This window comes from Myodes glareolus, chromosome 1, assembly GCF_982192425.1.
Source record: "Myodes glareolus chromosome 1, mMyoGla1.1, whole genome shotgun sequence".
Taxonomy (NCBI): Eukaryota; Metazoa; Chordata; class Mammalia; order Rodentia; family Cricetidae; genus Myodes; species Myodes glareolus.
Genome location: NC_142026.1, coordinates 128,346,888 through 128,364,190, shown reverse-complemented (window position 1 = coordinate 128,364,190; position 17,303 = coordinate 128,346,888). Strand labels below are relative to the sequence as shown.

At 43.4% G+C, this 17,303-nt stretch overlaps 1 protein-coding gene across 1 annotated transcript; it reads right to left on the bottom strand.

The window, feature by feature from the left end:
• Nucleotides 1-1,416: 1,416 nt before the first annotated feature.
• Nucleotides 1,417-17,206, bottom strand: Dcph1 (damage control phosphatase 1). The gene is made up of 5 exons (XM_048419835.3): nt 17,055-17,206; nt 15,457-15,562; nt 10,774-11,018; nt 4,892-5,054; nt 1,417-3,081 (listed from the first exon to the last, which is right to left on the bottom strand). The coding sequence occupies exons 1-5, from the start codon at nt 17,093-17,095 to the stop codon at nt 2,317-2,319; spliced, it is 1,320 nt and encodes a 439-aa protein (XP_048275792.3). The 5' UTR covers nt 17,096-17,206; the 3' UTR covers nt 1,417-2,316.
• Nucleotides 17,207-17,303: the final 97 nt, after the last annotated feature.

Here is a 17,303-nt window from a genome sequence, read left to right as displayed (position 1 = left end):
GGTATACCTATACACTGGCGTACTATTCAACTGTCACAAGGGGAGTCAAATGTGGTATACTTATACACTGGAGTACTGTTCAAGTGTCACAAGGGGAGTCAAATGTGGTATACCTATACACTGCAGTACTGTTCACCTGTCACAAGGGGAGTCAAATGTGGTATACCTATACACTGGCGTACTGTTCAACTGTCACAAGGGTAGTACTGAAGACATGCGACAAAAAGACCCTTTAAAAGAAGCCAATCACAAAAGGCCATGCATTTTATTATTCTATTTATATTAAATGCCCAGAATATGTAAACAAATACACAGAATTTAGTGTTCTCCATGGTGCTGGATCTTCTTTAGGGGTGACAATTGTTCTGGTCTGTTGTACAGGTGATTGCAGAAGCTTGTGTGCACTAAAACACTGTGCACTTCAACTAAATCGTTTCGAATTACGTCAGCAAAGCTGTTTTAAAAATCAACTGGTAAGCGGGCGTATCAAATATACCTGCAATCTTAGCACTTGGAAGGCTGAGGCCAGACGAAAATGAGTTTGAGACCAACCTGCACTACAGGTAAGAGTTCTAGACTAGCTAGGTATGGAGGCGAATGCCTTTAATTCCAGCCAGGAGACAGAGGCAGGTAGATCTCTGAGCAAGGTCAGCCTGGCTCAGTGTTTAGGACAGCCAGAGCTACAGAGAGAGACTATCCCAAACAAACAAACAAAAAGAGTTCTAGGCCAACTTTGGCAATAGAGTACTAAAAAAATTGGGGGGAGGGGCTGCAGGAATCATTAGTTCATGTCTGTAATCTCACCACTACTTGGGAGGCTGAGGCAGGAGGATCACAGAGAGTTCGAGGGCACCCTAGGCTACACAGAAATAAACCTGTCTCGATGAAAAAACAACCAACAGGAAGGCACCGTTTCCTGCTACGCATCCATAAGAACTCCATCTTGAATTTACTCTCCTGGATGGCCCTTTCTTCTCTTGCTCTCCCTTGCAGGGGGTGGCGCTGAACCACTCTCTCAAACACTACAATGTGTGTTCTTCATAAACCACAGAGCAAAAGCAGAGGACGCCAGAACAGTGAACGTGAAGTGTGGCGTATGACCGCTCATGTCACTGCCATGACGCCAATCAAAACATCTCATTCTGAACTTCAGGTTCTGCAGTTACAACTTGCTGAGCATTTCAATGACTTGATGCTTAAAATCGACCTGTGAAGAGGAAGCAGAACATCCCAGATGGCTTTAAATATCTTGCAAGAATCCCAAGACTGAACAAGAGCAGGGTCTAACTTCATTTATGTCACACGGTCTCACAACAGCTTTAGGTAACAGTCAAAACACACACTGCAGATACAATGCAGATCTCATTGTCAATCTTCTCCTTTTTACCTGTCCCGAAAGAAAAGCAAAACCAGTGATATTTTTCAGTAAAATTCATTTATTATTCCAGTACACAAAAACATTTCCTGGTTTGTTTCCAATTTGTTTCAAAACAAAGTAGCATGAACTTGCAGACGCTGGCAGCTGAGGTCAGGAACAATACAATGTGTAATAGAAAGAATGAGCTCGGACTGGCGGTATCTGAAAGAATGCAGAACAAGCTTTTCCACCTGACACACTCTTGTGCTACTGTGGACGGAAGCTGTGCTCATCCGGACACCTGTGTGGTGACTTCCGCATGGAAATCTGTGAACAGGCAGGCTGGACTTGTCCTTCGTCAGACACTGCTGTTTCACAATGTCCACTTTGTGCTTTGACCCACATCACAGGTCAATCAAAATACAAGTCAGGCAAGGAAACAGGCTTTAAACCTTAGATGCATGCAGGACAGCAGGCGGTAGTTCGGTCTGAGGTAATTCTGTCTGTGTGTTCGAGCACCACGACATGCTTCCCTGCAGGGCTGTTACAAGGCTCATTAGACCATTAATGCAAAATCTAAAACTAAGTTAAATAATATTTAGTCTTCTTAGAATATTAAATAATCATTCTATTTAAGGAAGAAAAAAACAAGATTAACAAACTTAAGAAGCAGAATTCACTTTTATTTTGCATTCTTTGCAATTAAAAATGAGTTCATTAAAAACCACTTAAATGTATGCATTTAACTTGAATAGTTAAATTAAAATTCCAGCAGAGTGTAACTAACTTAAAGACCTGTCTTCCCAAACATGGCAGCGGGGAAACTGTTCCACCATCTACCATGTGAGGTGGCACAGGAGCTAAGAAATGGGGCTGCCCCTGGCTGATGAGAAGCAGGACTAGATCCATGCACTGTTTTTCTGGGGCTGAAAGGAGATTAGCTGGGAATTCCTATGCAGTCAGAGGGGACCATCGAACTGAAATATCCCATACTTGCCCGTAGTCAGCCAGTGGGGATCAGAAGCCATGAGCTGCTCGGCCTGCCCGGGCTGGAGACCCACCTGCAGCTCAGCCTTTAATGTTCTTATGCTACACAGAGGTGCAGGGTGGAAGCCACTCAGGGCCTGATGGAATGGGGTGGTAAACTCCCACTTTCTGTCACTCATCAACTTCCTGTAATTCAAATCCCCCTTGAATAAGACAAGGCATGCCTTTTGTAGTTCAGTATACAAATCAGGGGCGACCTGGGGCATCGCACAATAAGGGTGAGGCAGAGTCCAAAATATATGATCGTGGTAAGTCCATCTGCCCATCCTAACATGGTCTGCCCAGTCAGCACCACAGGCGGACGTGGACTTCTGGTTACTACTCCTCACATGTTCAACCGTCCAACTAAAGTCATGCACAGTAACGTCAGACACAAACCACGGAATAGTTTTTCCGTGAAAATGAATCTCAGTAGCTAACTCAGAGGATAACAAGAAGTCAGCGAATACTAGATCTGTAACAAGTTCAAAGCCAGAATTATCCAGAACAATGTCTACTCTAACTACGGATGTTTCTGCTGTCTTCTTGCATTTACTGAGCAATGTCCAAAGAGATTCTGTGTCATCTATCAGAATGAAGGGTTTCAGGCCTTCCAAAGAGTTGATGACATTGGTCTTCTGGGAACTGCTTTCTCCACCTGACAGAGACAAGTCACACTTATTTCCCCAGAGGGAGATCTGAAATGGAAAGGGAAAAGAAGGCCATTACTCTTTTACATAACCCAGAAAAACTCCACTGGACAGGAAGGCACCCAAAACATTCACAGTATCTTTACAAAATTCCTAAAATGTCCACCAAACCTACATTTTCTCCAATGGCACAGAATGTATTTACGTGATGCTGTACTAAGGTAAAACAATGATATTTTAGTGAATATATAAAAATTTTAAGCTAAATAGTATGTATGTTCCTTACTTAGATACAGAGATATTAAAATGCCATCAGATGCTGTGGGAGAGAGGGTCGGGATTTATTCTACAACCAGAAATCAAGAGGAAAAGCAAAGTCCCTTTCTTCTCCACATCTCCAAATCGCACTGCTTCTTTGTAACTCTGCACAGATCCTACAACCACAGGAGGGCATGTCCGAGAATGACTGGGTGACCTTCGGAGAGGAGGGCATGTCTTAAACGAGCTCCTTTATTTGTTTGCTAACGGAAACTGGATGGAGAGATGTCTCAAGACCTGACCCTTACGACAAGGTGAAGTTAACCATAGACCCTATGCAGTCATTTGCTTATTATTTAGCTGTATACTTAAGTAATACTCGATGCTATTTTTAAGAAAATGATATGTAATTCTATGTTTTTTTAAGCTAAAAAAAATCCCATGTCCAGGACTGAAGGCTCGGAGTCAGACCTGTGTTCAAACTCCAACACCTTCGATTACAGATCACCAGCAATTAATGTCCCTAAGGTTCAGGTTCTGCAATGGAATGAGCACAGAGTTCTCTGCCCACCTGAGGACTGGTGTAATGTACACCAGAGTCTTGACTATAGAAGCATTCAGTGGGGTGAGCTCAGGGTTACAGCACTTGCCTGGCATATTTAAGGGCCTGAGTTCAACCCCAGCACAGCCACAAAAATGGCCATGGGCCACGGGGTCTCTGTAATAATCACCAGCTCTAGGGGTTAGAGTTACCCTGCAAAGTTACCACAGCCAACATAAAAATGTTAACTGTGCTCCAACAAAACGCATACAGTGGCTATGTGACAAAGTCTCCAGCTGAGATGAGGCCTTCAGGCCCTGCACATGCCTTTCATCCCAGCTCAGGTCACCAAGTCCTAGGCCGGGAATGGTAACTCCCACTTGTAATTCCAGCACTCAAGAGGATGAGGCAGGAGGATGGCTGTTGGGTTTCAGGCTCCTCTGCACTACATGAATTACCATTCTGGGCTACAGAGTGACACTCTGTCTCAAAACAAAAAACAGAAAATTATGGCTGCTTATGTCTAGGAAAGCACTTGGCATAAAAGGTCCAAAATTATTTGTGTGAACAGTCACAGAGCTATATGCTTTGAAGACAGATCGTTGCTCCCTGTAGACTAAAACAACTTCAGACTGCTCTTGGGACAGAAATCGCTTGCTCATGGTGGCAATACAAGAAGACAATGCTGGCCTTGTCTAGGGGGAACAGGAGCCATGTGGACAGCATCTGAGTCAGAGCCAGCAGACAGCACCTCCTGTCCCTTTAGGGTCTGGTCTACTTATGGGACAAAGGACGCAGCAAAAAGAACTATCTCCTGACAGAGTGAGCTGCACACAGGAATGTGCTGATGTGCGGTGTTCTCTTTCTTTTTAAATCTCAGGCTAACATAAAGGACAGTTCAGAGACAAAACACCAAATAAAAGAAAGAAAAGTAGCCAAAAACATAATCATAATACAGGTGTCACTGATGTATAAATATCTGCGTAAACTAATAGACATTTGTATAAACTAATGCCCACAGCACTGTTTGCAGACTGAATATAAAAACCATCCACATACCTGCAGAAGTCTAAGAAACTCCTCCTTCCGCCGGTCTTCACTGAGGTCTCTGGCTGGTCTCAGTTGCTGCAAGTGCAGACACAGGGCATCGACAGACTCCTGTGACTCAAAGAAGTTCTCCTCTTTGCTTTCTTTAAACACATCGAAGTCATGGATGGGAGGGCTGAGGTGGGAGAACACATGAGTGAAGCATTTACATGAGTCCTTCCTTTTGAAAGAACAACAACAAACCTTCACTTGGGTGACGGCAGCTCCCTAACGGGAGGAATACATTACCACCTTGACAACCAGCACTTCAGATAGTAGACACCGCACCAACAAATTCAACCATACAAAAATAAATCTCTGGGCCGGCATGGCTGCTGGTGCACACCTTTAATCCTGGTACAGCAGAGGCAAGGCAGGTTGAGCTAGCCTGGTGTGCAGAGCAAATACAGGCCAACCAGGGTTTCATAGTGAGAGCTTATCTCAAAGAAAATAAAACAATACTCAAACTCCTCAAACTATTTTACTAGAACTAGCTAGCAATTATTGTGACTGTGTCTACAATCATTTACCCAGCAGACACAAACGGGAGCGGGAAACGAGGTTACAGGGTAACTATGTTAGATCCTTTCACACCCTACGTGGAGTAAACACACTCCGGAATGCCACAGTCATCACGCAGACAGCTGGAGCCGAGCACCTGAGGAAAACACAATACTCCTGTACATACCAGCAAACAACAAGCGGTCATTCACGCAGATTTGGAGTGTATCAAATTTCACTCCCCGGTTACTTCTGATCAAAGGTGTGGTTTGTGTTGTGGCTCTGTCGGCTTCATGAGAAGTTATGTGAGAAAACAACTAACAAGATATAAGTACGAAATGACTGCTGTTCAGGAACTGAAAAGACATCCTGATTAGCTGACGTTCACAATTGACATTTTTCACAGGCCATCCACGTTAGGTTAAAAATCACACAGGGCTTTATGTAATGACTTTTTTTATTTGTTGTTTTTTGTTTGTTTGTTTGTTTGGTGGGGGAGGGGTGCTTTTTTCAAAACCAGGTTTCTCTATAAAACAGTTCTGGCTGTACTGGAACTCGCTTTGTAGACCAGGCTGGCCTCAAACTCAGATATCCGCCTTCCTCTACCTCTCGAGTGCTGGGATTAAAGGCACGCACCACCACTGCCTGACTTATTTTATTTTTGAGACAGGTTCCCACTCTGTATTCTAGGCTGGCCTAGAACTCAAGGCAATCCTCCTGCTTCAATTTGCAGAGTGCTGGGATTACAGGCATAAGCCACGGCACCAGGCAAGAGTATGTTTTTAAAATGACGTACCAGGTGAAGGCTGATCCTTCTGACCTCTATTCCAAGGGCGCTGTCACTGCCAGAGCACTCGGCAGCTCCTCTTTGGGAACTCTCTTCCGAACCTGTGGCATATTATTAAACACCCTGTCAGTGACCCTGGATCTCTCAACAGTTTACTTTCAGCAACAGGCAAGTCACTCGGTTGCTGGGCAGTGGGGGCGCACACCTTTAATCCCAGCACTTGGGAGGCAGAGGCAGGTGAATCTCTGTGAGTTTAAAGCCAACCTGGTCTATAGAGTAAGTTACAGGACAGCCAGGGCTACACAGAGAGATCCTGTCTCGAAAAAAAAAAAAAATCGTTCAGTAATATCAGTAGAATATATTGATATTCTCAGTTTGTTTGGAACAAACAAGCTGAGTAAAAACATTTGATTAACAAACTTGAGGAGTGACTCAAAAATAACAAAGCTTATTTTCCCTTTTAAGGACTGGAAATGGGCTCTGGAATAAATTTAAAGAATTTAAACATATTTTTTAGCAATGACAGTGTTACTGAAATCAGTCAGTCCCTCAAGGTGATTTAGAAGGCCAGAGGCCATTTGGATACACAAGTTCAAATGTGGGGGACAGCTAACCAGAGTCCACAGACCCCGCTGAGACGTGTCGGGTTTGTCCCACAAACCAAAAACTGTTAACAGTGAGGCACAGAGAAGCAGTAGTAGCCTATGTTCATGAGCCCAGTGCTTAGAAGGCTGAGTCAGGAGGATGCCCTTGAGTCTGGGGACAACCTGGGAGTCATAATGATTTCTAGGCAGCCAGCCTCGACTTAATGGGAGAGAAGGAGAGGGCGGGGTGTGCCATATTTTGTGCCCCATAGAACTGGAAGCTCAGTGTCGGCAACCGAGGTTATAACTGTAACACTTGCTGACCTGTGCGCTACGGCTGCTAGCACATCATGGTGGCAAGGTTGTGTCCCTATGACAGAGACACAAAGCTAAAACACTATCTAACCCTCCACAGAAAAGTCTGGCAACCCATGTTCATGTGTTTAAATTAACAGTCATTCATTAAAGTCACAGCTCATGTATGAACATTGCTGAATGTTCATTGTATGATGGATACAATACATTGTATGAACATGTATGAATGAAATGAATTATTGCTTATGCTTCAGAGAGCAAATGTCACATAGATATGTACGGTTTCTCATTTTAGAACACTCATTACTTCAGAATCTAGTGACGCTATATATGGGCACATGCTCTGAGTCAATACATGTACATATAGTCCTAACAGAAACACACGTGTATGTTCATCAGAAACATGTCAGAATATGCAAAAAGATGGGCTCAGTGGTTAAGAGCACTAGTTACTTCTCCAGAGAACCCAGATTCAATTCTGAGCACCCACACAGCAGCTCCTAACTATCTGTGACTCCAGTTCAAGGGGATCTGATGCCTTCTTCTGGCCTCTGTGAGCACTAGCCACCCAACTGGGGCATACGCATACATGCAGACAAAACACACATACACACGAATAAAATAAAATGTATCTTTAAAAAGTATCCATGTTATGGGGGCAGAAGAGATGGTTTAACAGTTAAGAGCCCTGACTGTTCTTCCAGAGGACCTGGGTTCAATTTCCAACTCTCACATGGTGACTTACAACTGTCTGCAACTCCAGTTCCAGGAGATCTGATACCTTAACACCAATGCACATAAAATAAAGTTAAATTATTGTAAATATATAGATATATGCACATATATGTTTATATATAATTAAGGAAGTTATTTTTAATGCATATATACACATATATAAAAATGTTTGTTAGCTTTGTTCTTCATAAAAATCCCATATTGGATAAATCCCACCAATGCAACAGTCAGTGGAGGAAGCCTGTCATAAATATATATATTGCTTAATTTAAAGGAAACTTAGGAGCCAAGTGTGGTGGTACACACCTGTGACTCCAGCATTTGAGAGACTGAGACAGGAAGACGGTCATTTTGAAGCCAGCCTGGGCTATGTGAGTTCAAAGATAATGAGACCATGTCTCAAGATGGGGGAGAAAATGTGTATATCTTCAATCAATAAATAGCCTGAAAGGAGGTAAAACTAACACAGGTCAGATAGTTGTCTCTGAAAGACGAAACAGAATTTTAGAATGTATCTGTTTGGCAAAATCAACACATTCCTATGCTTGAAAATATAAAAATTAAGAAAGGAAAAAAAATCCTAGACTCAAAGTTATATTATTTCCTAAAATGAATTTATTTTATAATTAGTATTGACTTGATTCATTCATTTCTTCCTTCCTTTTTTTTTCTTTTCTTTCCTTCAACAGGGTTTCCAAGTCAAGGATAAACTGGAACATACTATATAACCCAGGCTGTACTCAAACATACATTCTTCTTGCCTCAGTTTCCCAAGAGCTACAATTACAGGCGTGAGCTGTAATCTACACTTTGATCATCCTGTGCTGTGTTTAGAAACAGGTGCTGAAGGATTCCTCTTAGATCAAACTTGTATTTTTGGAACCTGAAAAATAAAAGGATAATTCCCAAGGCCTTTTCTCCTGCACTGCGAACCAGATGCACGTTGGGATTTTTAAAGAAAAAGTGAACAGAATAAATGATCTACGAAAGGATTTTTTTTGGAATATTTAGACTTTTCTCTAGTCATTAAAAACAAAATACTAGGGCTGGAGAAATACAGTGTTTAAGAGCACTTCTGTTCTTCCAGAGGACCCAGGTTCTGCTCCTAGCACCCATAGCAGGTGACTTACAACCTCTTGGAACTCCAGTTCCAGCGAATCTGACTCTCTCCAGACTGAGCTGGCACCAGTGTGCAAGTAGTACCAGCATACACCTATACACTCAAGTAGTAAGCACACACACATACACACTCAAGTAGTGCATATGCACATATACCCTCTAGTGAACACATACAAAGTAGTGTATACACACACCTACACACTCAAGTATAATATACACACATACACATACAAGTAGTGCATACACACACACTCAAGTAGGAAGCACACACATATATGCTCAAGTAGTACACACACACACAGTTAAGTAATGCACACACATACATAAGAAAGTAGTACATGCATACACACATACAGGCAGTGATATACACACATACACATGCAAATAGTGCATATAAACACACACAAACACACAAGTAGTGCATATATACACACAACACACATGTTGTACATATACACATAAAAATATGCATGTGCATGGAAGTACTGCATATAAAAACATGTATAAATCTTTAAAACAAAAAGAAAACAAAGATTAAGACAGTTTGTGACAAGAGTCCCTATTTTGGTGGTTCCTTATATGTAATACGTTCTGATATATTATTTGTAATGACTTATATTGATCTTAGAGGCAGCTCTCTGAACAAGTCTGTGAGAGATTATCTATATCAGGTCAACTGAGTTGGGCAGACCCATCCTAAATGTGGGCAACACCATCCCCTGGGCTGCAGGAAAAGGAGAAAGTGAGCTGAGCTCCAGCTCCATCACTCCATCATTCCCTGCTCCTGACTACAGATGTGACCAGCTACCTGCACCGCCCTCTCATGCCGCACACCTTCCTGGCCATGAGCAGATGCATGCTTTTGTAGTGCAACCAGATAATACCCTCCTCATAAGTTGCTTCCTGCAAGTGCCCAGCCACAACAATGAGAAAAGTGACTAAGCACATTCTTGTTATAAATAAAGCATTTGCTTTCTTTGTTCTACTTTAATTTAAAAAAAAAAAAAAGTCTCACTATGCAGCCCCGGCTGGAACTCATTGTGTAAACCAGGCTGGCCTTGAACTCACAGAGATTTACCTACCTCTGTTGTGATTAAAGGCAAGTGTTGTGGTTAAAGGCATGCACCACAACACACATTCATCTTAAATTGTTTTATGTAATCATTTCAAATTAACGATTTTTTTACTCAGTAAAATCTGTTTTTACTGTAGAGGTCTTTTGTAAGAATTTGTAAGGCTGGGTGTAAAGGCGTAACGACAGAACTGATTCCTATAAGCTGTCTTCTGACTCTACACGCATGCATGGCATGTGTGCTCATACACACACCCAGACACAAAATCTTTACTAAGATCATATTATTCAATCATTTGTGGAAATGTCCAAACATTATTCTTACTATTTGCTGAATTATTTTCTTTATACTTAGTTATTGAGGGGCACACACATGGCATGGCACACCTATGGAAGTCATTTATTGAGGGGTGCACACACGACGTGGCACGCCTATGGAATTCATTTATTGAGGGGCACACACATGACATGGTATGCCTATGGAATTCATTTATTGAGGGGTGCACACATGGCATGGCATGCCCACAGAAGTCATTTATTGAGGGGTGCACACATGTCATGCCCATGGAAGTCAGATCAGAGGACAACTTCCAGGAGTCAGTTCTCTCCTTCCACTATGTGGGTCCCTCGCTTTTGGCAGCAAGCTCCTTACCTGTTGAGCCATTTGGCTGGCCCCTGCTGAACTATTCAAAAGTAATCACTGATTACTAAACATCTGTTATCCCAATAGCTGTAAACTTGCCTCTGGATCATGGCTTCATGAATCCTCCGATACATGTAGCACTCTACAAACAACCAGGGCGAGAAGAACCAGCGTGGCTCCCCATCGCTTTCATTTAACAGACTCCGCTGATATTCCAGGTACTGATTCCATATGTCAGCATCAACACAATTATCAACCAAAGGGATAATTGGCTTATCTGTCTGTAATTCATTCCGTAATTTAGAAAGAAGAGAGATGGCTTTCTTTTCAGCTTCCACTCCTTCCTGTGAAAGTACAAAAGGACAAAGAGAAAATTTGGCTGTGTTTGTGGGTGCACACATCTGTGCATATTTCTTGAGGGTAGTATATCTTTACAGTGAAGACAGAAAAACACAGTATTTTAAACCTGCATTTCGTCTTTTATATGATCTTATAGACATTACATTTTGCCTTTCATATGATCTTGGCCTTGGTATGACTTAAAATTTCTTATTTTCTAAGATCTGGCCTCTGAGCATTTTTTAGAAGGTTGAGCAGCATACCGCACCGAGAGAAGGGAACCACTACCAGCCCTGTAGCTTCCCACTTGCACACCTCCCTCTGACAGGACTAGAAAGGACCCCTGGACCCCTGGACCTTCCCACTCGCACACCTCCCTCACACCTCCTGCTGACAGGACTAGAAAAGAAACCTGGACTTCCTGAGATACCCCACCCCCACCCTGCAGCTCTCCAGTCTATATCCTTGCTCCCTACTAAGTCCCAGGTCAGTGGCAGATGCCTTGACCCTGTGACCCATCAGAGAGGAGACACAAGACGGGATCACAATACAGTGCCATAACTCTACACCAGCAAGATGCATGTCCTATGGAAATCAAGACAGCTGAAGCAGGCACTCCCCTTAATTCCAGCACTTGTGAGGCTGAAGCACAAGGACCAAGACCAAGCATGGTTGTATCGAGAGTTTGAGGCCAGCCTGGGTTACATAGAGGAAAAATCATCAAGCTTGACCGAGGGTTTCTATAGTATCATTATTAAAAAGCCCCACTCTTCAATTCCATCTCCCTGCCAGCCCATCCTCACTCCCCTCCTCTCTCTGCTCAGAATGGAAGCCAGTACTTCATACATGCTTGGCAGGCACTCAACCACTACACTACACCCACAACCAGATCTTTTTTGTTTTATCAAGTAGGATCTGTTCCTCATGATTAAGGAGCAAGTGGTCCTCATCAGTGAGTCATCTCTCCGGCTCATCCTCCCTTACTAAAGAGGAACTTGCCACCTGCAAGTCTCTAAGGTCGCTAATTTGAACTGATTAGTTAAGGACAAGTTTATTGAGATTCTATTAGTTTGCTTGGGGACAGGGTCTCATTGTGTAGCTCTGGCTGAACTGAAATTCATCATGTGGCCAGCCTAGCTTTGAACTCACAGAGATCAACCTGCCTCTGCCTTCCAATCACTGGGATTAAAAATATGCACCACCAAACCTGGGCCCCAGCTGAGATTTGTATAAGACTATAAGCATTATTGCTGTGGAGTATTTTTTACACTGTGTGAAAATATGTCATTATGATTGGTTTAATAAAAAGCTAAATGGCCAATAGCAAGGCAGGATTTTTCAGGACAGAGAGAACACTAAGAAGAAAGGAGACGAGCAGAGTAAAGATAATAAAGCCACAAGACAGACAGTAAATTAATAAAAACAAGGCAAGTTAAGTTGTAAGAGCTAGTTAGGAACAAGTCTAAGCCACTGGCCGAGCTTTCACAGTAGGAAGTCTCGGTGTGGTTATTTGTGAGCTGGCGGATGGGACGGAAAAAGTCCAACCACATCTCCTCCCTTGCTATTGGCCGGTCAGTTTTTTTTATTAGACCAATCAGGGACCTTAGGCAGGCAAGGTAAAATAGCAACACATTATTACATAGTTAAAGATTCTGCAACATAAACAACTGCAACACATCTTTACATAGTTAAGCAAATATTCCACAACATAAAAAAATACAACATATCTTTGTATAATTAAACAACAACACATCTTTGCATAAACAAATATCCTGCAACATCAATTCCTGTTTCTTTTCTTGTTTCACTCCAGTTCAAACATTTTTCTGAGTCCTGTGTGTACCAGACACTGTGTTCAGAGTCAGAGACAGATGGCCTGGTGCCATCACCAAGAGACTCGACATCTACCCAACCAGGTAGTCTAAGAGTGGGCTTTTGAGAACCAAATGGGAACAGAACTCCCTCGAGAACATAGCATTGCTCATAGAGCCAAAGAAGAGTCTAAAAGTATGGGCGTCCTGAAGAGGTGACAGGAAGGCCACCAGGAGCTAACTCTACTCACGCAGTGCTTTAAGACTGTGCTGCCCCCCGCACAGTGAAATGGAACAGGGTTACATCAACAACAGACCATGCTTTCTCATGCTTAACCAGAATGGCCACCTCTCATAATGAGCACATAAGGCAAAGGCTTAACCAGAATGGCCACCTCTCACAATGAGCACATAAGGCAAAGACCTATGGTAATTTGTGCTAAGTAAAGAAGTCAATATTTAAGCAAAGTACTTAAATTTGGTTCATTTATGCTTAAGTAAATATGTACACCCACCAAAATGAGGTTGCATCTATAGGATAAAACACTGGGAACATGATGTGGGATTCCCCGCTGTAAGCTATGAATATGTTTTATTACCATTGGTTAATAAAGCTGTTTCAGCCAATGGCTTAGCAGAGTAAAGCCAGGTAGAAAATCTGAACAGAGATAGAGAGAGAGAGTAGGAGGAGTCAGGGAGACACCTTGTAGCTGTTGAAGGAGAAAGATGTTCCAGAACCTTGTCAGTAAGCCACAGCCTTGTGATGATACACTAATTAACGGAGATGGGTTGATTTGAGATGTAAGAGTTAGTTAAAAAGAAGTGTGAGCTAATAGACCAAGCAGTGTTGTAATTAATATGATTCCTGTGTAATTATTCAGGTCTGGGCAGCCAGAAATGAACAAGCAGTCTCCATTTACAAAATTCATCTACTCAAATATCAGTGTTCAAGATGAGCTGGATGTCAGCAATAAGGAATAACAGGCAGAGGGGTATGGTGGTATAAGCCTCTAGCCCTATCCAAGAAACAGAGGCAGAAGAATCCAAGTTCAAGGCCAGCCTAATTAGTCTCAAGAAGAGAGGGGGGTTGGGGGAAGAAAAGATGATCCTGTAGTATACCAGAATTTATATGGAAAAAATACAACAATGGGGCCGGAGAGGAGGCTCAGATGTTAAGGGCACTCACTGCTGCTACTGAGCACCTGGGTGTGGTTCCATCACCCACATGGAACCATCTGTAACATCATTTCCTGGGTGGGGATGTGATACCCTCTTCTAACCTTCATGACCATAGCATGTATGTGGTACACAAACATCCAAGAGACCAAGCACCCATACACATAACATAGATGATTTTTTAAAAAAAAACAATTCTACATACTCAAAATACCTGTGTGAAGCTTTGCTCCATTTCAACTCAGCCAATAAAAAAAGAGAGAAAGAAAGATATCACTAACCACTGCTCCACACGTTCAAGAAATGCACAGCCCTGGCATGCAGCTCAGCTGGTATAGTCCTTGCCTAGCATGCAGAGGTCCTGGGTGAAAAGGAGGGGAGGGGCCCCAAATTCATTCTCAATAGTGTTTAATCTGTACGTGGTGGCCCACACCTGTAATCCAAACATTCAAGACCTTTAGCAAACTCAAAAGCTGTCTCAAAAGAGACAGATGGGAAGGAAGGAAAAGAAGCTGGAGCTGGTGTAGTCTATGCAGCCATCTACAGCACACTGAGCAATCTGAAGATTACTGGAGCCATAGGTTCAAAGGCTTTGATTGACAATAACGTAATTATTTAGGCTTTTTCCTCACCCGTTGAATGAACAGGCAAGGCGGCTTTTAAAGTCTTATTCTACTCCAATCAGCAAATCTTTTAATCACACTGAGCAACAATCAATCATAATTCACACCACCCTCCACTGTGAGTTTTGCACTTGATCAAGATCTCAGGTTAGAAAAGCAAAGTCCTGTAACACAGCTGGGTCTGAAACCTAAAACGGCTTGTTGGGGTATCTATCCCGCCCGGCACCCCAACAAGTCGGCAGACCCCAAAGAAAACCAATCACACAGAGATCTCTATAAGTTATAAAGCTGATTGGCCCATTAGGTCAGGCTTCTTGTTAACTCTTATAACTTATGTTACCCCATTATCCTTATCTACGTTAGCACATGACTCCGTACCTTTCTCAGCTGGGCAGGGTACATGCTGTCTCTTCGGTGGTCTGCGCAGGAGTGGCTGAGGAACCTCCCTGCTTCCCAGAATTTTCCTGTTCTCATTGCATCACCTCTACTTCCTGTCTGGTTTTCCCACCTATACTGCCTGCCTGGCCAATCAGCGTTTTATTAAAATATGATTGACAGAATACAGACAATTCTCCCGCACCACCAGCTTCTCTTCAGAGAAGTCAGCAATTCATTTACAACAGAAAACAAGACGAGGAGTCCATAACGTTTCATGAGACTAAACAGTAAGCACACAGCACATTTAACCCAGAGGCTGCTGCCCCACCTCAACACACAGAAAAGCAGGTATGTATGTGCCCAGATAACAATGTTTACATGTGAGCTGCGACCTTCCACGAATACTCTAATTCTCATGAAGTAACACAAAACTAAAGCTGAGACATAATTCTTACCTCTCCATGTTTTTCAAAAAATTCACTTTTATGTCGATGCAATGTATCAATAGCCTTGGTTAGGATCTGCGGTGTTCTGTCCTTAATTGTAAGATATGCAAATGACCTAGAAGAGAGAGTCACATATGACACTAGCATCGGAAAGTCACACATGCATCTTTAACACTAGAAGACATGCCCAAGTTTCTGGAACACCTCATTTGGATTCAAATTCCTTTGTATACAACTATTAAAGGCAAACCAGTTTTATCGGCTTTATGAAGATACGGGTCTGCGAACGTTCTCAGCTGGCAGAGCGTTCGTCTTGCAGGAGTGTATGAATGAAGCCCTAGCACAGGTAAAACACAGTGGCGCCCACTGTGATCCTAGAGGCAGGAGGATTGATAGTTTAAGGACATGAAATCCCATTCTTATCACTTTTAGTTGTGGGGAGGGGGTATACGCACGTGCCTGCGGGGCCAGGGGTCTAGAGCAGGAATTATAGTTAGCTGGGTTCTGGGAACCAGACCTGGGTCCGTGCAAGAGCAGGACTTGCTCTTGATGGCTGAGCCCTCTGCCTGGCTCCTGAAGCACTAACTGTTTAACACAGGGTACAGGGCTGAGCTGGTCAGTTTCTCTGCCCAAATCATCTCTGTTGAATTAAATCAATTTTATTTTCTGCAAACTCAAGCGCCTTATTCTGGTTTTTTAAACTATTGCGCATAAGCATTTCTTCAGAAGGCTTCCTTAGACTCTGAGTCTCCGGGAAGCTCTGAACCTGCTTCCTAGGACCAGAACTGCATGTTTAGCCATCAGTACTACTGTCAAGGAGATGGGGAGAGGGACCTGATCTCCACGTGGACTTTCTAACGCAGCAGAAACAGAAAGCGGCAGCCCTTTCTGGAGATGCCTGGAAAGCCTTACTTCTCTATCACCCTCCCCACCACCACCACCACCATGCCAAGTACGTAGAAGAAAACTAAATATGAGACTTGTAGGCTTCCACTAGTGAACAACAAATAAAAAGTATTTATTTTGGGGACCAGCGAGATGGCACTAGGTAAATCTGGACGCCTGAGTTCTAAATTCCTCGGACGTCTATGAAGGTTAAAGGAAAATGAAAAACAACGAACTCCACGGGGCTGCTCTCTAACCGCCATTGAGAATAACGGTGCGCTCACACATATACACACCCGGACATACATACGGATTTAAAGCATTTTTAAATTTTGTGAGAGTATTAGTTTAACCCAAACCAGAAGTATACGAGTCCTAAATTTTAGCCCCGACAGGGCTATTCCTCCTCGCTGGTTTATTTTGAGACAGGCTTTCCCTAATGTATCCCCGGTGGTCTTGAACTCATTACTAGAGCGAGCTGGCCTCAACTTGCAGCAATCCTCCTGCCTCAGGTTCCGTAGCGCTGGCAATACGCAACAGCACGGACGAAACTACACGGCAGGTCCTGAGGCAGGCGAGTGCGGCGTGCCGGCTCCTTCCCAGCCAACGCGGGACTCGAACTCTCAGCCTCACAGGGTTGGGCGCCCCTAACCGTCCACAGCTTCCCCCCGCCACAACCCGGCTTCAACTCAGAAGTGCGCAAGAGAAAAAGCGAGACGCACCCCACTTCCTGAGCAGAGAGAAACGCCGGGGACTCGGCCATGGCTGGCGACACGCGCCGCACGCCGGCGTCGCTCCGGGTTCAACCGCCGCCGCCGCCGGGCCCAGAAAGAGAAAGCTGGGGCTTTAAGAAAAAAAAAAAAAAGAGAGAGAAAAAATGCACTTTTGAATTCAAAAACTTTATTTGGTGGTTAGGCCAGGGACAGAGCACGGGACACAAGAGCCTTCCGGCTACGCGACCGGAAGCCCGA